The sequence below is a fragment of the Myotis myotis genome, unplaced genomic scaffold, assembly GCF_014108235.1.
Source record: "Myotis myotis isolate mMyoMyo1 unplaced genomic scaffold, mMyoMyo1.p scaffold_m19_p_13, whole genome shotgun sequence".
NCBI lineage: Eukaryota > Metazoa > Chordata > Mammalia > Chiroptera > Vespertilionidae > Myotis > Myotis myotis.
The window spans coordinates 42,323,800-42,344,514 of record NW_023416317.1 but is presented as its reverse complement, the minus strand read 5'-3'; the positions used below and the strand labels follow the sequence as shown (position 1 = coordinate 42,344,514).

The 20,715-nt window shown below is 35.4% G+C and overlaps 1 protein-coding gene across 7 annotated transcripts in view; it reads left to right on the top strand.

The window, feature by feature from the left end:
* The window catches only part of SLC4A7 (solute carrier family 4 member 7), a 94,243-nt gene extending 77,262 nt beyond the window's left edge, over positions 1–16,981 (top strand). For 4 of the 7 annotated variants that reach the window (XM_036332801.1, XM_036332796.1, XM_036332795.1 and 1 more), the window contains 8 exons: positions 1,162–1,323; positions 1,508–1,759; positions 4,319–4,387; positions 5,707–5,880; positions 7,039–7,170; positions 7,837–7,934; positions 10,393–10,500; positions 12,741–16,981. In XM_036332801.1, the coding sequence (XP_036188694.1) occupies positions 1,162–1,323; positions 1,508–1,759; positions 4,319–4,387; positions 5,707–5,880; positions 7,039–7,170; positions 7,837–7,934; positions 10,393–10,500; positions 12,741–12,822 (1,077 nt within the window). In that variant the 3' untranslated portion in view covers positions 12,823–16,981. The remainder of the gene's footprint in view (positions 1–1,161; positions 1,324–1,507; positions 1,760–4,318; positions 4,388–5,706; positions 5,881–7,038; positions 7,171–7,836; positions 7,935–10,392; positions 10,501–12,740) is intronic. The other 3 variants (XM_036332800.1, XM_036332798.1, XM_036332799.1) reach the window with 3 other exon arrangements.
* Positions 16,982–20,715: the final 3,734 nt, after the last annotated feature.

The following is a 20,715-nucleotide window of genomic DNA, read 5'->3' as shown; positions in this document are numbered from 1 at the left end:
AATGTAAACATACAGATAAAATATTTTACACATGTGCAGTATTGAATATGAAGCAGTTTAATAAATAGCAGTGTGGGAACATTTGAATACCTGAATTAGAAAATATTAAATTTCCTTTTTGTGTTGACAAATGTTTTCAAGAAGAAAAAACAGGCTCAATATAAAGTCTAGGTAATGAAAATGTGTAGATTTTAATATGTCCAACATCCTTCAAGAATATTAAACTCTCTTATGATCGTTTAAATTTTTTTGCTATAAAACAAATTTTACGTTATAGAGTTGAAATTGTTAGCATCTGGTAAAGTGCCAGATTTTTGTCAGTAGATGGTTTGAAAAATAATGTCCTGAGGCCCAGTTCTTAGTACTGACTGTGCCAAGATCACTAGTCTGCAGGATCTCTAAAGCAGTTTAGTTTAGGAGTTGATCTAGTAGGTAGATTGATTTTACATTTTATGAGACAGGTAGGAGCATGTTGAAATGACACCGTTTCACACATCTGTTCCTGCATCACAAATCTCCCAAAACATAATGCCTTTAAGCAATCGCCCTTCATTTGTTCATAAATCTGTGCTACCGGGATTAGGTAGCTGGGTAGTGGTCTGGTCTCTTATTAGTGATACTTTGTATGGCCACAGAAATCTGTTGCCTTGATGAGGGGCAGAGTGACCTCCCCATGCCTGGGACTTCAGACGGCTGAAACAGCTGGGGTGGCTGCCTCCTGTCCCTCTCTCACTCACTACATCGTGTCGCATCCTGAAGAAAGCTTATCCAGGCGCACTCCGCAGCTTAATCTCAGGGATCCGAGAGGGTTGGAAAAGAAGCTGCAAAGGTCCTTTCAGACCAAGACCCAAAACACCACACAATGTCACGCTGGCCTTATTCTGTTGGTTAAAGTAAACCATAAGATCGGCCCAGATTCAAGGGGAGGAAGTAGACTCCACCTCTGCATGGAAGGAGTCGGACAAGGGGGCCCGAATCTAGGGATGGGGAAATCCTTGTGGCTGTCTTTGCAAATAATTCACCGTACATACCAAGATTTAACCTAGTTCTTTCTGACCCCTGGGGCTTTTCTTGGAATAGACACAGTCTATGCTGTGGGAATTTTGTGCAGTAGGAGAAGGGAACTTTTTCTTTTTAAATGTATTTATTTATTTTTAACAGCCTACTGATCCAAATAGGGGCTGGATTATAAACCCATTGGGAGAAAATCCTTGGTGGACCTTATTAATAGCTGCTGTTCCGGCTCTGCTGTGCACCATTCTCATCTTTATGGATCAACAAATTACAGCTGTAATCATTAACAGAAAAGAGCACAAATTGAAGGTAACGTTAAATTTTGTCTCAAAGTATTGTCATTTTTTTGAAGACTTTGGGGTGTTTTTGTAGTGACTAGAACTTGAAAAGATGTAAAGTGAAAACGAATTTATTCTCTTTATGAGAAGTATAGGATTTTAACCTGAAAGAAAAACGTAGACTTATAAATGTTCGTGTCCATTGCACTTTCCAGAAAGGAGCTGGCTATCACCTTGACTTGTTCGTGGTCGGAGTTATGTTGGGAGTGTGCTCTGTCATGGGACTTCCGTGGTTTGTGGCTGCAACAGTGTTGTCGATAAGTCACGTCAACAGCTTAAAACTTGAATCTGAGTGTTCTGCTCCGGGGGAACAACCCAAGTTTTTGGGAATTCGTGAACAGCGGGTCACGGGGCTAGTGATTTTCATTCTAATGGGCCTGTCTGTGTTTATGACGTCAGTACTAAAGGTAACAGCCCTTTATGGCAAATGTTTTGAAATCTTCTTTATCGTAAAATTTATGCCCGGTTGTATGAAATTGAAACATTAAAGTATCTAAAATTAGTTTTACTTCCTAGACTTTACCTGGAAAATAATATTTTGGCATGGTGTTTAGTATAGCAGGCATTTCAGTTTTAGATGTACCCATTTAAAAAATAATGTTAAAAGGATAGAATTAAAATGAAAGACTACAGAGTTTTGGAAGGAATTAATCCATGACTTAGTTAAGATTTAAAAGAAGAATACAGTCAGAGGGTGTTAAAAGCATAAGTAGAAAAAGAAATATTAAAAATGGGTGAAACCGAGTTATCTGACCAAAATATAAAAATAATATTGCTATTAATTAAATTAATACATTTTCCTAAAAAACTAAATGAAACAAAAGTAGTAGTAGCAAGCACTTAGTAGAAAAATATGAACAGGTAATAATATAAATGAATTATGTAAGAATTTATACTTTATGTCTGACATCTTTAGTCACATCTGCTTTTTGCCATACACATCTAACAGCCTATTAATTCACCCAATATTTGCTGAATACTTACTATTCCACTGAGCCCTGGGGAAGCAATAATAAACAGATGCATTATTGTCTCCTTTTAAGAACTTGGCAGTCTAGTTGGTGAAACAGATAGGTAAATGGGACATTACTGCGCAGTGGTGAGTGTATTGTTAGAAGTGCTTGGGACAGAAGGAGAAATATGTGGTCTTTGAGGATGTCATTCCCTACTGATGAAGGTGCCCTTTACATTTTTAAAGTTAAAAAATTTTAAAGTATTAACTATATCTAGGCAGAAAAAGTCAAGTAGAACATCAAGAAAGCTCTAAAATGAAAAGCTAGTCTTGCTATTTTTCCTCACTTTCTGAAAGAAACTAACTATCCAGAGGTAAACTCGTTTTACTTTTTTGTCTTTTGAGTTATTTTGGCGATTACCACCATTACAGTTTTTTATATACTTTCATAATTTTATTTTTCACTTTATTACCTTTAGACTGGATATCTTTATCAAAGATCATGATTTCCAAAGTCTAGTTCAAGGATCTCTGGGAGTTCCTGACACCTTGTCAGGGATTGCCAGATCCTTCTCTTTCCAATCATGTAACTGTATGAGGCTGAATTTTCTTCATCTGCTTCAGCCAGAGTGACATATTGCAGCAGATTGAATGTACATACAGATATGAGAACTTAGTGGTTTCTGTTAAGCACCCACTAAAGAGATTTAACAGAAATACAAAACAATGCTACTCTTCTTAATTTTTTTGAAATTATAATTTTCCATAAAAAGGTCCTTTATATTAATTTGTAAGGGGTTTGTTATTTTATTTATTTATTTTTTTAAATCTCATTTCTTTCTTTATATATATATATATATTTTATTGATTTTTTACAGAGAGGAAGGGAGAGAGATAGAGAGTCAGAAACATTGATGAGAGAGAAACATCGATCAGCCGCCTCCTGCGCATCCCCCACTGGGGATGTGCCCGCAACCCAGGTACATGTCCTTGACCGGAATTGAACCTGGGACCCTTCAGTCCGCAGGCCGACGCTCTATCCACTGAGCCAAACCGGTTTCGGCTGGGGTTTGTTATTTTAAAATGAATTAAAAATAACTATTTAAAAATTGCTTTTCGTTCTCAATATGGTGATTATCTATTTCCCACATAGCTATATGTGTACAGTGTATACATCAATGTCTTTAATTTTTAGGGGCTTTTTTTTTCATTCTGTTTATTCACTTTTCTTAGCATTCTAATGTTGCTTTATGGGTAAAATATTTTCCTGAAATTTCTGGAGTGTATTGATTAGATTTTTTCCAGGTTTCTTAGAAAGGACATACTAGGTTGTTAGTAGAGTCTCCACTGTAGCTTTAGGTCTTTTTCTCACAGCTCTCTCTCCCTTGGATGAGAGTGATGATTGTGGTTTTGAGGAAATGAATGAGGTCTGTTGGTAGTGTCCTGTATCATGCCTAGGCATGGACTAGGTAGGTGTGATTTGGGATTCTCCTAACTGCCAAAGAAATAAGAATTTTCTTTTGGGGGTGGGGTTCAATTATTATATTCAGTAAATGCTACTGTGTGATAATCATTGTAGGGGTAGTTAGAGTAAATAACAATGACTAATGCTGTTGGAGTGATAGTTATATATACCACATCCTTTTTTGTTTATTTTATGTATTTGAAACCCTTTAATTTCATGGCATTCTGATACAGGAAAGCACAGAGTGGTTAAGGCTCAATAAGAGGCTAACTGGGTTTTTAAATCAAGTAGTCGGATTGTAATGTTCAGTCTCTTAACCACTGAACATGCTCCCCCCTCTTTTAGGAAGGAACATGGAGAAGATAAACAATTTTCAAGGAGGTTATTGTTTACTAGCATTTCTCTTATTTATAGAAAAGTTAGATCTCATTACTGAACAGTCATGTAATTCTGTCTCAGTAGGTATTCAGCAACCATGCTTTTGTGTACTTATTGTTGAGAAATTGTTTTAGTAGCAGTGGGTTCTGATGATGGTCCTTTCACTTGCAGTTTATTCCAATGCCTGTTCTCTATGGTGTTTTCCTTTACATGGGAGTTTCCTCATTAAAAGGAATCCAGGTAAGTCTTAAATATTTAATGATTTTGTAGAAAAACTTAACAAACGAAGATTATTTTTATGATGGTAGTGATTTATTCTCAACTCTAATATTTTGAGGACAGGTTAATTGGTGACTTCAAATCTACATTTTCTTGTGATTATTGGCTTACTGCACTCCCCCCCCCAGAGAATGAGGTTATGAACTGATACGGTCCTAACTATCTTTAATTGAAATCTTTGAAAGGCCTCTGTGATTAAAGAGTAGTATAGTATGAGGGGAAATCAAAAGGATGGGATGGGAAAAAGGTGCTGTTTCTGATATGCCAAACAGTAATTTCCATGCTTACAAAGAAAAGGTAGATACTCGTTTTCCATTAAAAATGGCAATACCTGCCATTGGTATGGGTGCAGCTAGTACAGAAATTATTTTCTGTGCTCCTGAAACAACACTGGGAAGCAGGGAAGGAAGAAGTACTAATTTTGTAAATCAGGAAACAAATTGAGGGACTTAACTGAGGGTCCTTAACTAAGCAGTGGAGCCAACCAAGGCTGGAATCCAGTGATTTCGCTATTGTTTTTTCTTATATATGGTACTTCCTGGAGAACAACCCGGTAAGCTTACTAAGATTTGTATCAGTCCAATCTTAGTGTAAAATATTTAGCACATAAAGCAAGGTTAGTACCACAAGACCACCTCCTATCATGAAAAGCATATTGTCTAAAGTTGCTGGCAAGACTTTTGGAAGGCAGCATCTTGATTTTTTTCAACACGGTCCAGTATCTGCTCTCCACTGGTCAGGAAATGATCTCATTAACTCACTTTTTTTTTTTTTTTTTTTTTTTTACAATAATTTTGTGGGTAGGTAGGGCTGATCTTATTCCAAGTTTATAAATGAGGAAATGAAAGCTCAAAAAGACCAAGGAATTTGCTCACAGTTTAATTGTTACCTGAGGTTATTTTCATAGAATTGGTAATGTTAGAACCTTATAACATTGTTACTGTTTTGTTGTACACATTAGGAACAAGTTGAAAGATTAAGTGACTCCTGCATTTGATTATAGCAGACAAATTTATCCAAATATTTCAGTCCCCCAAATTAAAGCATTTTGGCTTGAGTTTTTGGATTACATTAATTGCATTGCCCTGTCTCCTCCCTCCCTCATCTCTCCCCCTGGGTTCAGAGGTTCTGTCCTGGAACTTCTCCTGTACTATCAGAACAAGGAAGTTATGGTTTCAGTCACAAAACCCTGAAGTTGAATGCAATTTTTTTTCCGAGGTAGCAGACATGATATTTTTGTTGAAAACGTTTTCTTGTTTTGTTTTCCATTCCACACGTAGTTTTTCGACCGTATAAAATTATTTGGCATGCCTGCTAAGCATCAACCCGACCTGATATACCTCCGCTACGTGCCTCTCTGGAAGGTCCACATTTTCACGGTCATTCAGCTTACCTGTCTGGTTCTTTTGTGGGTAATCAAAGCTTCGGCTGCTGCCGTAGTTTTTCCCATGATGGTAAGTTTTCTTTTTCTGACTTTGTTACTAATTAATGACATCTCTGTGTTTTATAGTAATTATTAATATTTATAATTGACTTTGAGAAACAGAATAAACCCATTTTAAGTACCTTTGGTGTTTTGAAATAGGAATGAGCCCTTTCTAGCTATTAAACTAATCATTTTCAAGACCGAATTTGCTTGTTTTCTATACTTTTGTTTGATTTTTAGTCTTTGAGCTGTAGACACCACTTTGTATTTTTAAGGAACTTTTAAGCAAGTTTAGGATATTTATGGAATAAATATTATAGCCAGGTGTAAAAAGCAAAGTAAGCAGAACAACTTGATGAATTCAGGACATGCTAAATTGTAGTAAAAATTTTTGAAGAATATTTGTTATAATTCAGTCATCGAGAGTAACTTTTCAAAGATAGGGAAACCCAGTCATAAAAGAAAGAGATATATTCAACCACATGATAATTAAATGTTTTATATGTCCATTGTAAAATCAGATTGTGAACTTGGAGAAAATATTTGTAACATATAAGGCATATAACGTGTTTCTGTCCAACTACACAGAACTCTTATGAATTTATGAACAAGTCATAAAAACCAATTGCAAAACAGGCAAAGGATAGGAAATAGTAAAAACAGAAAAGGGATTCCAAATTGCCAGTGAACATTTAAAAACATCTTTAACCTTATTAACAGTTAAAGAAAAGCAGACTAAGTAAAAACATAATCTTTTTTACAAATATAATTGGAAAGTTATATTTTACAAATATAATTGGAACCTAATGCTAAAAAATGGGTTCTCTCATGCATTGCTCAAAGATTTTATCTCTACTTATATGTATGTAGTACAAAGTCATCATAAAAGTTAATGATCTTTTTTAAACTGTGAAGATGCCATGCTTAAACTGCTTTATAATTTATACAGAGTGTAAGGGATTTATATAAGAAAAGGTTAAAAATGCTTTTACATCTTTTCTTTGAGCAGAAAGAGGGGACTCAGTTCCTTTGAAGTAAAAAGGTGCATAAAATCATATTAAAATAAAATTTATACTTTTTCTTATGTTTAATAAATTAAAGTAATATAATAAAGTAATGTATAATAAGTTAATACATTTTATATATTTTTAAATGTTACTTAATATTCTCTCCCCCACTTTTTAAGGTTCTTGCATTAGTCTTTGTACGTAAGCTCATGGATCTGTGTTTCACAAAGAGAGAACTAAGTTGGCTTGATGATCTCATGCCAGAAAGTAAGAAAAAGAAGGAAGATGACAAAAAGAAAAAAGAGAAAGAGGTAAAAACACAAGAATTTTAAATTTACCAAGTAGCAGCCACTATTACAGTCGCTTTATGGGAATGAACTCCTTTAAGACCTCCTGAGAACCTTATCATTATAAAGTGTAAGTACGTTATTACTCCTGATTTACAAGAAAGGAAACCTGGAGAGAGGTTAGTTAGTAGGTAACGTCCCAAGCATGGTTTTTACCCATTTTACCAACTTGCCCCATCCATAGTCCTGACACAAAAATACTTTTTTAAAAAATTACATGTTATGTGTGTATTTAATAACCATTCAGAAGAATTTAGCAGTATGCAAACATAGGTAACACAGAATAATTCTACATCATCGTCTACAATCTAATTTAACTTTAAATACAGAAGTAAATTTCAGGGTACACTTAAATTTAAAAAATATATATATTTTTACTGATTTCAGAGAGGACAGCCTGCAACCTGGTTCATAGGTCAGACCTCAACCATTGAGCCACACTGGCTGGGTGGCACACTTTAATTTTTACAGCGATTTAGCAATCTGGCATATACAATGACAAAAAGGACTTTTAAGTAAACATCTTTTGACAAAAAATAAAAGAAAACGTTAGTCTTTATATGTTGACTTGTAACATGGAAGTTGAGTTGAAATCTTCTGGGAGAAGTAATCTCTCTGTGTGCTCTAAAGGAGGCTGAACGAATGCTTCAAGCTGACGACGACACTGTGCACCTTCCGTTTGAAGGGGGAAGTCTCTTGCAGATTCCGGTTAAGGCCCTGAAATATAGGTGAGATACAACTGTACTTGTAAAATGTGTCTTATATACATGTCAATTGAACGAATACGCTTTGTAATGCTTCTTTAAAATAATGGCACCTATTTTTAAAAAGGCAACAAGGCCTGCGTCTGGCATATCAGCTAAAGGAGGGCTTCGTGCAATTCCCCTGCTCCTTCCCCTCCCAGGTTATAGACAAGAGCGAAGAAGAAGCTGGACTTGAACCAGAGCTTTGAATTTCTGGGCCAAGCAGACAAGATTTCCTTGTCTCAGCACTTTTTCAGTTTCAGAGAAGTTGAAGGTCAACACACAAGTCTCTGAATATTCCCATTCTCTCAGTAGTACAGCTAGGGTCAGTGTGTGCTGGACAGTAAACCTTTGCAATGCGTTTTCTGATAACCTTCCAATATACAACTCCGTTTAGAGGCCCGGGAACTCCTAGATTCCAAAGGTGTGATTTGACCACTGGCAGCGAAGGCTTATATTATGGAAAAATAATGAAGTTGCATATTTCGTTTGTCATGTGCGACTTGGGTGGTTTATATTTTAAATTTAAGAACTAAAGGTAGACGTTGGGAAATGTAAACTTTTTTTGTAAAGATTAAAATGTAAACTTTTTAAAAAAGATTAAAAACCTACATTATTTATACACACTTCTGATTCCTATTTCTAAATATTTATTCCATTTCTGATTAGATAGTTAGAACTCTGCTTTGCTAGATTCTGTAAATGTTTGTTAAATGAATTAATATAATAACTTCGTTGGTTGTACTTCCAAAAAGAGTTTAGGGAACTGCCATGGTTATTAGTGACACTCATCAACCTGGGGAGATTATTTACTACTTAATTTCTGTTGTTTCTGCATTAGCACTTTCTCAGTGTAATTATACATGGGCCTTGACAAATGGAATTGGAGTTTGTATTTAAGCTGTGTGATATTGGACAAAAAAGAATGGGTATCTGTATATTCACTTTTATTGTTTAAGTGATGACATGAACCATGATTAATGCTGCTTTGCTTCAAATGTGAACATCAAGAATGCTAGGAATTGGCTGGCCTGTTTATCTGCCAGAATTTAAAATTTTAATTAGCTTTGGATGACTTGCCATGAAAATCAACGAGATAATTTATGACACCATTTGGAAACTATTTAGCCCTATACAATGCGAAAGTAATGTATTTAATGTCAGAAAACTTTTTCCCATCTAGTTTTGGAGGAAAACAAAATGTGTCCTTTTTTCAAAAAGGTCTTAATGTCTACTAATGGGAAGGTCCTGACTTAAAGGAGGACATTTGGAAACTAAAACGTGCTTCAAGAATTCTTCTCTTCAATTATTTGATGTTGGCAACCAAGCAAAGAAGCGTTTTCTCAGAGCAGGCAGAGTCCCAAGTTGTATGGCTGTGCCATTGTGAATTGGACATTCAAATTGTGTGCACTTTTAAAAGTTGACTTGATGAAGCAGCCATTTCTAGAGACTAAAATGATCATGTCCCGCTTTTCTAGTCTTAGATTTAAAATGATCTTCGGATTTAAAGGATGAACAAAGCTAGCAACCCCTAAATGACTGCTATTTGGTCATTTATAACCTAGCTGCCATCACATTGTTAATTTAACATCTAACTTGACATTTGTGTTTGTCGCTTTTTTGCATGAAATGTTTTTCTTTTGCTGAAGAAAAAGAGCTTGCAAATATGTTTTATTAACTTCATATGTTTCTAGTACTTTCATATTGTGACTGACAACCTTGAGCCCATAATGATTTATGGATAGCATCATTATTGGATTTAGGGCTTTGAAGTAACTTTTTACAGTATTTCAAATAGACATTTGTTTTTTATAATGAGACAGTATTTTGATCTTTTGATTTTCATTTTGATTAATTTGATACAACACTTTGATACTAAAAATGTGAATGCCAGCAAAAATCAATACTTAAAAGCCTGTTTTTGTATTGCCTGTTGAAATATTTTCAGAGCTCTGTTTTCAGTTTTAAAGTGTCACCTTTCCCAGCATTCTTTTAATGGTTTTAAGAGCTTTAAAAAAGCATAATCTTAATTTTTTCCTAACCACTTTGGATAGTTATTTTGATGAGATTGAAGTTTGTGCCAATTATAAGTTTTCTAACTGACTTGAGGCAGTATTATTTTTGTATTTATTAACACAATAATATATTCTTGTATGTTATTTCAATAGTATACTTAGAGCCAAAATGATCATCTTTGGGCATCATTGCCAATGTAATTAGCCTTACTTCTAGTTTTGACTATAAAGAAAGATGCATTTCCTCATGAGACCTTTATAATGGAACTCCCAGTATTCTGATATCTTGCTAGACGTTGGTTTGTGTGCATGGCAAAGAGTTTTCTTAATTTTAAGTTGATGAAAGCAAATATATAGGTAATAATAATGACATTATTAATGCTTTTGCAAGTACTGAATACTAATAAAAAAGTGTATTTGTTCTTCAGTGTTGATCCCTCAGTTGTTAACATATCAGATGAAATGGCCAAAACTGCACAGTGGAAGGCACTTTCCATGAATACTGAGAATGCCAAAGTAACCAGATCTAACACGAGGTAGCTGTAACTATTTACGCATTTTCTATCTGTAGCCAATTTCCATTTGCTTATGGATAGCTGTTCAGTAAAACCATTATGTTTAACTTACTTTACATAATTTATACTTTCCTTACCTAAAACCAACTTTTTTCTTCTTTTCCTTCCTTTTTCCTTTCATCTATTAATCCATTATTTTTCTGGATACTGGAATCAGGTAAAAATACTGATTATTTTATTTTTAAAAATTTGTTGTTTTCTCTTTCAAAAAATTTGAGCTATTTTATAATAAATATGAATATGTATCTCTGATAGTATGAAATACATATATAAACGATCAGAAACCCTATAAAATATAATTACTAGGGATAAATAAATTCTATGATTGAACACTTTCAGTCATGCTCTCTGATGGTCCAAGAAGAAACATAAAATATTTTTTTGTTTGTTTGTTTTGTTTTAGCCTGGGATTGCTTTGAAGATCTTGGGAAGAAATTTAACCCATGGATATAAAGGCCATTCAGTTTTATAATGTCCCATATATCACATAACCATTTTATAACCCCTTTCTTATATTTCTTATTATGTAACCCTTTTTTCTTCATTTCAAGGCCTGAACCTCAGGGATTCCAGTTTGATAATCATTAGTACTTTCATCCCTTAGGTATCTGGAGAAATGAAGTATAATCTTGTTGGATACTCATTTATTTATTTAATTATTTATTTATTTATTTATTTATTATTTTCATTAACCCTCAGAAGATATTTTTTCCCATTGCTTTTTCAGAGAAAGTGGAGGCAGGGGAGGGGAAGAGAGAGAGAGAGATGTGGGATACGTTGACTGGTTGCCTCCTGCATGTACCTCCAGAGGGGTCAGGGAGTGAACCTGCAACTCAGATAGATTCCCTTCCCTGAAATCAAACCCTCCACCATTCAGTGTGCAGGCCAATGCTCTAACGACTGAACACACTTGCCAGGGCCTCATTCATTTTTAACAAATATTTATTTTGTGTACACTTTGTACCAGACTCTAGATTGGATGTCAATATACTCTGTTTGGGCATCAGGTTAAAATTTTTCCAGGCAAGCAGTCACATAGCTATTTCTGTTTAGTTATTGTCTTTCTGGTAACCATTTTTTGATGATACTTGATTAGGTTTTTTTTTTTTTCTTTTTTTCTTTCCCTATCTCCTTTTAGAAACTTACTCCTACTTAATCTCTTTATTTTTTTTTAATGTTATCGTTTCTTGAGTTCTAATTTCTAAACTGGTGATTTTCTTTATTCACTTCTATCTTTTATTTAAAAGTTTAAGTTGAACTCTTGTCATTTTGGGTTATTTCATGTAGCCAGAATTTCACTGAATACTCTTACTCCTAATTTTTCACCCCTCGTCAGCACTCCTGCCCCAGATTTTTAATGTAGTTATGATATGTGTGTGTGTATATAAATGTCTACCTTACAGTAGACATTTCAAATGCGCTTCCATTTGATATGACTACTATAAATATTATAGTATTTTTATATTTCTGCCTTTCATTTACATTGTCCCTCAATTCAAAATCAAAAAGGAAGAAAGAATGTCTGGGTTATATTGTTTTAACAGAAAAATATATTTTTTGGGGGGGGTACCTTGCTTCAGTTTTGTCTGGAGAAGGCAGCAAAACATAAGTATGTTTTTATACTTTTGAACGTAATTCAGATCCCAGATGTATTCCTGTAGTACAATTAAATCACTTACTTAAATCCATATACATGGAATTATTGTATTTTATATTAACTTTTGAAAATAAGAATATGTGTTTTGATCTTATATTTGTGAACCAAATTTGGAATAGAAGATTTATACATTTGTTACCTTTTTTTTTAGGAAATCTATTTGATGCTTACAAATGTTAATAAAGATTAATTTTTAATGGATTTGTCAGTGCAATAAAAGTCCAGTGCTATCACTGTTCATATATAAAGTAAAAGTAATAAATCAAACATAGTCATATACTGAGCATTTTAAAGAGCTCCTCTGTAAGAAAAACATGAATCTCAGTGGGGAAATTATCTATTAAAAGAACTAAGAATTTTAATATTTGTCTTTCCAGTTAAGTTTACAGATAGGAAAAGAAAGCAGCAAAATAATAATAGCAAGACATTTATATTACTAATAGCCATCTGAAAGGCTTATTACAAATGCTTATTGTTGGCCATATTTAGAATGTAATATCTATTTATTTAAAAATCATTTATTCTCATTCTTTGTTTTAAATAGCCCTGAAAAACCTGTGAGTGTGAAAATAAATATTGAAGATGAACCCACAAAGAAATACATGGATGCTGAAACTTCGTTATAGAATTGAACCAAGAGGAATTATATATATATAGATAGATATACAGATACATACATATATATAATGTGTGTATTTCATGTCACTATAACAATATTGTATGTCATGCTATTTATGCGTGACCACTTGGTTTTTAAAAGTGGTGTCTGAAGTTTGTTAGGGGTGCCATGGAGACTGTGTATATAAAGAAATAGTCTTTTAGAAGTGAGGTATATGGTTCTTACAATTCAAATATTTATTGTGATGAAAAAAATTGTTCTGTTCAATAGAAAGATGTGGGGAAATGCATTCAATGTACATTTATTTAAATTTGTTTATCAGTGACAATTCATGCCAATCTTAAGTGATGTGTACTTTGTCCATATATTTCTAATTTTAACTTGAGTTACACACATTATTTCACTTGTGTTAGTGCTTTATGGGAAGAACAGGGGATCGTATGCCAGTGCTGTGGGACAGAATATGAACATGTCATGGCTTCTCTTTGTGTGTTTCATTTATGTAGATGCCCATCATGTTTCACAAGCGATGGAATTTTTTCGCTATAGAGGTAGAACAATGGAAACTTCCTAGATAAGAACTATAGTTTTGACCCTTTTTTAAAAATTTTATTTTAAATCTTTAAGACCTCCACAGCTAGGTTTCATTCAGATAAGTAAAATTGCAGATGATTTATAATTTAACTCCCATCCCAGTTATACATTTATGAATTTTAGAAACTAAGAAATGCTAGTTACAGTAGTTAAATTTTGTTACCTTTGTAGAAATTTTTTTCTGATGTCTAATACTTTATTAGAGCCCAGAGTGCTCACTCTATTCTCTGCCTTTGCTGTCTTTTACTTAAGTGTTGTTTAGTTTGTATCAGGTTCAAGGTTTTGATTATTTTTCTATTATAAGTAATACGATGAAATAATCAGGAGTCAGAATTCTCTTAAATGGGTTTATGATCAGTATTACTTTATTCTAGTAGGATTTACCTTTCATTTTCTGTTTACATTGTTCTTTCTATTGTATAGATAATATTTAATAGATTGTTATATGTGATTTCATTTTTAAATATTTTATTTATTTTAATTGATATGATGCTTATGTATTATATACAAACATTTGAAAAGGTAACAAATATAGAGTAAATTGTTAATGTAAATAGTTGGTGCTCATTGCATTTACAGTTTATTATCTGAAAGCAGTTGACAGATTTTACATCTTTATATAAAGCACTGCCATATTTGTATTTTAAAAGGAATTTGGAAATTTTATGTATAGCTCAGATTGATGGCATTCTTTCTGTTTTGTGTTAGTATTTGTTACTTAATTTTTGATCTTCTGAGCTGTCTTTTAACTTCTAGCAAATCTTTTTAGTCACCTTTTTTCTACTCTTAGCTCCACATGAAATAAATAAATGTTCTTGTTAAGCCTGTAGGACTGGATGAATGGGGTTGTGAAACTAATTTGGCAAGAGGATAGTTTAATGACAGCTAAATGAATATTGAGAAGCCCCAGAAATATTTAAAATAGTGACATGAACAGTAGGATGAAAATATTAATGAAATTACAATGCTCCCTTTAATCATTTGTAATTAAAGTACAAAAGTATGAAGAATGATCTTATATAGATGATCATGAGAAATGCCCAAAACTGATATTTTAGCAATTCGGAATGCTCTTAAAATTTATTCTAAAATACTTAATAACTAATGTAATTTACCCATCTGAGACTGTATTATCAGATTTTAGTTAAAATAACAGATTTCACTTATGCCTCAGATGGGAGGTTGCAAATGTAGCCACCTTTAAATAGAAAATATAGCTGGCATCATTTGGTACTGCCTAAAAAAGAGTTCTACTCTATTTACAGTTGGTAATAGAGTATTTATTACCCACGGTGCTTGTTATTGTTCTTGCGCTTCCATTGAAGTGGTTTCTTTTTGTTCATAGCAGCATCATCATTTCCAAAGACCCCCAGTATTTGCTGCTGTATTTTGTAAACTCCCCTGATGTACATGAATAGGAGGATTTCCTCACATAATTTCCTTATGTCTGGACATCATAGGGTTAACAAATGTGCGTTATTTTATAGGATGTAATTTTAAAATTTAAACTGAAAACTACCTGGGATCATAGTGTTTCTGTGATTTTATTTAATTATGTATAGTGATTGTCCAGTGCCAGAAAAACCATGACTTGCAAAATACTTTGCACTCAAAATATTTTTAGTATGTTTCAAATTTGATAATGGTTTCTGCTTTCTTTTGACTACTTGACTTATAAAATGATTTGATATGACTACTCCATTGAAGAGCAAAGGTAACTCAAGTTTAAGTAATTAACTGCTTATTTTATATGGTTTTATTATTCCACTATTTTTGAAAAATAACAATCATGGATAGCATTCATTGCCAGAGAGTGAAAAATATAATTTACTACATATATTGATTCTTAAATGTTGCCTTAAATAGGTGGAAATGAGCAGTAATAATTGCTATGTACTGATTTACCTCAAGGTGCAAAATAATTCAACCTGTACATATTCCATTTACGAAATAAGTTCACAGACACAGCTCTGCACTTTCTTAGATGCCTTGGTTTCCAGGATGGAGCTTAGTGCTACTGAATACCCTGGCCCCAGAGCCACCTCAGGATATTCTCTGCACCCTATTTTATTTATTTATAGACACTGCTTACAAAGACTATAATGAATCCTGATGCTGACCATCTGAAATTTCCTTTTTTTGAATGCTACTTCATTCTAAAATAGCAGCTTTTGAGAAAACAGTGAACTAATTTCATTATGATAAAAGGATGATTCTCTATATTCTCTAATAATATTAGGTATGCCGAGTGAAGCACACCATCTTTCTAATGGTATTTGTGTGCGTGTGCGTGTGCGTGCGTGCGCGTGCGTGTGTGTGTGTATAAGTGATTTATCAAATCTTAAATCTCTCAAGTTGTTTAACAAAGCTGTGGCGTATCAACGTTCACATTTGCCAAGTCTTCTGTAAAACACGTAGGACAAATTTTTTTAATGTCCTAATGTGTGTATTTATAAAGCAGATTTCTTTACCACTCAAGATTAATTTTTGTTTTTTTCATCCAAAAACATTTCTTCTTTTTTCTTCGCATACTTAAAATTTATTGTATGTATATAATAGCTTTCTTTTTCCTTTTACAAAGACAGGTTCAAAATTCTGTACAAAGAGAAAATGGTTTCTGAAACTGAGGTATGACATCAGAGCTTGCTGTCTTGTCAGGATTATATCATGTACATCAGTTCTGTGAATGTGCTCAAGAATTTTACATGTGAATCCTGTTTTAAAGTGCTCAGATTTCAGATACGTCAGCCATTGATACAACATTTTAATTAAAAAAATGTTTAATTTAATGTTTTAAATTTATTTATGTAGATCACATTGTTATATGCAGTACAAATATGTGAAATGTCTTTTGGTTTAGTCCGACAATTATTTATTTTTTAGAAAGTAAACTTAAAGACTTGAAGGACATTCAAAATTTAAAATAGTGTTCAGAATTAAAAATTTGGCAATTTAATGTAAAGTTGATTCTTTTTTAACTTTTCAAAAAATAATATAAGTATCAATAGGAAAGCATATTTGGAAATGGAATCATCTAAAGATCATTTTAAAAATTTAATTTATCAGCACATATTGACTTCTATAGTTGACTTAGAATAATTGTTAAACCCCAGTTGTTTTTTAAATCAGATTTTTGTGCATTGGTTGGTTTTTGTGTTTTGGCTTTTCTTTTGTTGCTTTAATATTGAAAGTTTTTGTTTTGTTTTGATTTTTTCTGTAGAGGGGGTTATCTTCCAATGTTTACTATGTTTAAATAAGTAGAAATTGAATTTTATTGTTCATTTATGTAATATTTGATAGCTTGGTATAATTTCACAGTACAATTCTAATTTTTATGACTTTTATAATTACAATGATATTTTCTTTTGTAATAAAATCCAAAGTAAATTAAACATTTAAAACGTAGAACTGATATTTTTCATTTATATGAAGTACAAGTCTCTACCAAGTCTAATGTGAATGACCCTGCCTTTTAAATTTGTTTTATAATTGTTAGAAGAAAACTATTTTTTGGAGATGTTATTGAAGTTGAAAGAGCAATAAAAGTCTACTGAATTAGTTGTTGGATAGTCTTTATTTTGTACTTTGATTTTTAGAAGAGCTGCATATCATGCTCATGTGGAGGGATAGAGGATAAAGAAATGGAAGTGATTTCTGTTTCTTATCTCCTGATATTCACATGCTTTAGTAAGAGAGAGAAAGAGAGAAAACCGTGATAAAAGAAGATGAAAAAAAGTGTGTATTCATAATTACTTTTTTGATAGTTGAGGAATTAAAGCCCTGTAAGGTAGGCTGATCTATTATTTTTCCTATTTTAAGACATCTATTTAGGGTAGAATTTGCAATGTGATGTGTAATGAGCACACATCACATTACATATGTAATGACTATGTTAATATCAGGTGCTCATTGTGTGCCAGGCAATGAGCACCCAGTTCTCAAAACTCTCACTTTGTTTACACTTCACATCATCATCTGGTAGTCATTATTTTTCATGCCAGTTGAGTTGTAAAATGAAGACATAAGAAATTTCCCAAGTTGCCCAACATGGAAGAGCTAGTCAGTGATAGAAGCAGGGTGGAACCTACTTCAATATATTCCTTTTTTTTTTTAAAGCTTCATAATGTGAACTACCTTTTCAAAGCTTTATCTAATGCAATTAAAAAGAATCTTCAGACCTTCGCAAAAGGTGAGACTTGCCCGAAGCTACAAAACAAATTAGTAATAGGTGTACCTTATAGAGAGCTTGAATCACAGATCACTTTTTTCACACCACCATATTCTCATAGCTTGAAGCATGCAATGCACTTGAGTAGCAGGGTTTTCATGCTGTAAGAAAGGTATTTAGCATGTAGCAGTGATCATTTAAAAACAATCTTTTCTTTGGATGATGATTGAATTTTAGTCCATAGCAATCTTTTTTTCCAAAATGTTGAAAGTGTTACATATGTCTCCCCTCCCCCCCACTGACCCCTTCTAGCCTGCCCTCGCCCCCCCACCCCAGGCCTTCACCACACTATTGTCTATGTCCATGGGTTATACATACATGCATACAAGTTCTTTGGTTTATCTCTTCCCACCCACACACCCAGCCCCGCCTTCCCTCAGATTCTATAGCTTGTTCCATACTTATATTATGTCTCTGGATCTATTTTGTTCATTAGATTTCACATATGAGTGAGATCATGTGATACTTGTCTTTCTCTGACTGGCTTATTTCACTTAGCATAATACTCTCCAGGTCACTCCATGCTCTCTTAAAGGGTAAGAGGTCCTTTTTTACTGCTGCATAGTGTTTTATGGTGTAAATGTACCACAGCTTTTTTTATCCACTTATCTACTGATGGGCACTTGGGCTGTTTCCAGATCTTAGTATAAATTGCGCTTCTATGAACATAGGAGTACATAGATTCTTTCTGATTGGTGTTTTGGGATTCTTAGGCTATATTCCTAGAAGTGGGATCACTGGATCAAATGGCAGTTCCATCTTTAAATTTTTGAGGAAACTCCATACTGTTTTCCATAATGGCTGCACCAGTCTGTATTCCCACCAGCAGTGCACTAGGATTCCCTTTTCTCCACATCCTCCCCAGTACTAGCCATAGCAATTCTTGAAACACCCTAAGATGAAGCTCTTTCACACCCATTTCATTTCAAATGCTAAAGGTTGGGAACACCAAGTCTAGAAAAATCCACAGTATTTAGGAAACCTATGCACAGGTGAGCAGCTCTAGAGCGGAGTAAAGTGGCTGCAGCACCACCTCAGCTTGCAGACTTGGGGCTGGATCCTGCGCGTTCTTTGGTTGCTACGGCAACACTGAGGCAGCGTCACCTGTGGCTCTGGCGCTGGGCACGCGACAGCACTGCTGTTCCTGATTGGCTGTGGCGCCCCGGCGAGGCAGAAGAAGGAGTGTTGGCATTGGCTCAGCCGGCGCCGGTTGGTGGCCTAGAGGAGGATTTGATTGAAAAAACCAACGGTGCCGCTGGTATTGGCGACCCCGAAGTTCCAGGGGCCGGGAGTGGGCTGGGGAGGGCAGGCCGGCCCTCCTATCCGGAGCAGCGGTGACAGCCGCAGAAACGATGAGAAGGACCATTCAGGGATTGGCCTGAAGGAGGGACCTCCCTCCAGCGCGGTGAGTTGGGCAGGGGCGGGCGTCCCCCTGGGTCCGCGCGAGGTTTGAGTAGCGTCTCCAGGGAGGTGCCCACTGGTCCTTGTGGAGCATCCAGAAGTCTCGGGAGGCGACCTGAGGCCGGGGCTGCCAGTGCGCGCCCTTGTGGGCGGGGGAGTCCCTGTGAGCCGTCCTCATAGCCCATGGGTTGGTGATGGGCGGATGGATGGTGGGAAAGTGCCACCCACGGTGTTTGCTCCAGGAAGTAATTATTCTGGTTACATGGAGCCTGAGCGTGTCTCTTCCATTCTGCCCCCACGTCTCTGGAGACTCAGGCATAAAACCCTTATCGCGCGTGCTTTTTATACGTTCCCCTGATATGATGCTGCTCGCTCTGGCCCCTTGCTTTTCTGCTCCACGTGGGTGAGCCTCTCCACCTCCATGCCTCAGGCCCAGAGGTCTGCTGATAACTGGAAAGCTCCCACCTCCAGCCTAGTATGCCTCACTGAGCGTCAGACCCCCGAATCCAACTTCCAATTAACTCCACACCTGTGCACCCCTAAATCCCATTTCCCCCCACTCCCACCAGACTGCCTCACCCTTGGGTTTCCTGTCTTGGGCAATATATTTTATTGATTTTTTACAGAAAGGAAGGGAGAGGGAGAGGGGTAGAAAGAAACATCAATCTGCTGCCTCCTGCACACCTCCTTGGGGGGATGTGCCTGCAACCAAGGTACGTGCCCGTGAGGGGAATTGAACCTGGGACCCTTCAGTCCGCAGCCAGACGCTCTATCCACTGAGCCAAACCGGTCAGGGCTGGGCAACATCTTTGACACTACCACCTCTTCTGCATTGCCAGCAATTGCCAAGGCTGTACCTACTTCCTAGCTGCCAAGTCAATTCCCACAGCACCATCTCCATTCTCCCTGTATTGCATTTTCCACCAATTCCTTGGTTAAATTCAGCACCCATCCAACTCCCCTGATTCCAGTCTGGCCCTGTCAAATCCATTTTAAAAAAGTAGATTTTATTGATTTTTTTACAGAGAGGAGGAGAGAGGGATAGAGAGTTAGAAACATCGATGAGAGATACATCAATCAGCTGCCTCCTGCACACCCCCTACTGGGTATGTGCCCACAACCAACCTACATGCCCTTGACCGGAATTTAACCTGGGACCCTTGAGTCCTGCAGGCTGACACTGTGTCCACTGAGCCAAACCCGTTAGGGCTCAAATCCATTTTCATTCTTATTGTTAGACAGATCTTTCTAAAAAAACATATAAGGGCATTTCCCTGCCTGCAAAAATTCAAATCCAGTTAGGTCTTGTATTGGCAGTGCCATCTTGTTGTTCCCAGAACATGCCACATTCTCTCCCATGCATCATAACTTCACCTGTAGCTCACACTGCCTTCAGAGGAATCCACTTTTTGCGCCATCTCCAGCCCTGTTCTCACTCCCCAGTCATTCTCTGTGTGTTGCCTGATTGCTTTTCTGTTTCCTCCTCTGGACTTCCTCTGTGAGGGCAGAGGCCCTGTTTGTTTTACTCACACCATTTGTTGTATCTATCACAGTACCATGTACATAGCAGGGGTTCTAGAAATACTTGTTAAATGAATGGCTCTCTAAAATGAGAAATGATTGTTTTTCATTGGCCCCCTTATTAGTTCCAGAAAAGTCAGAAATAACTTCTGGCCA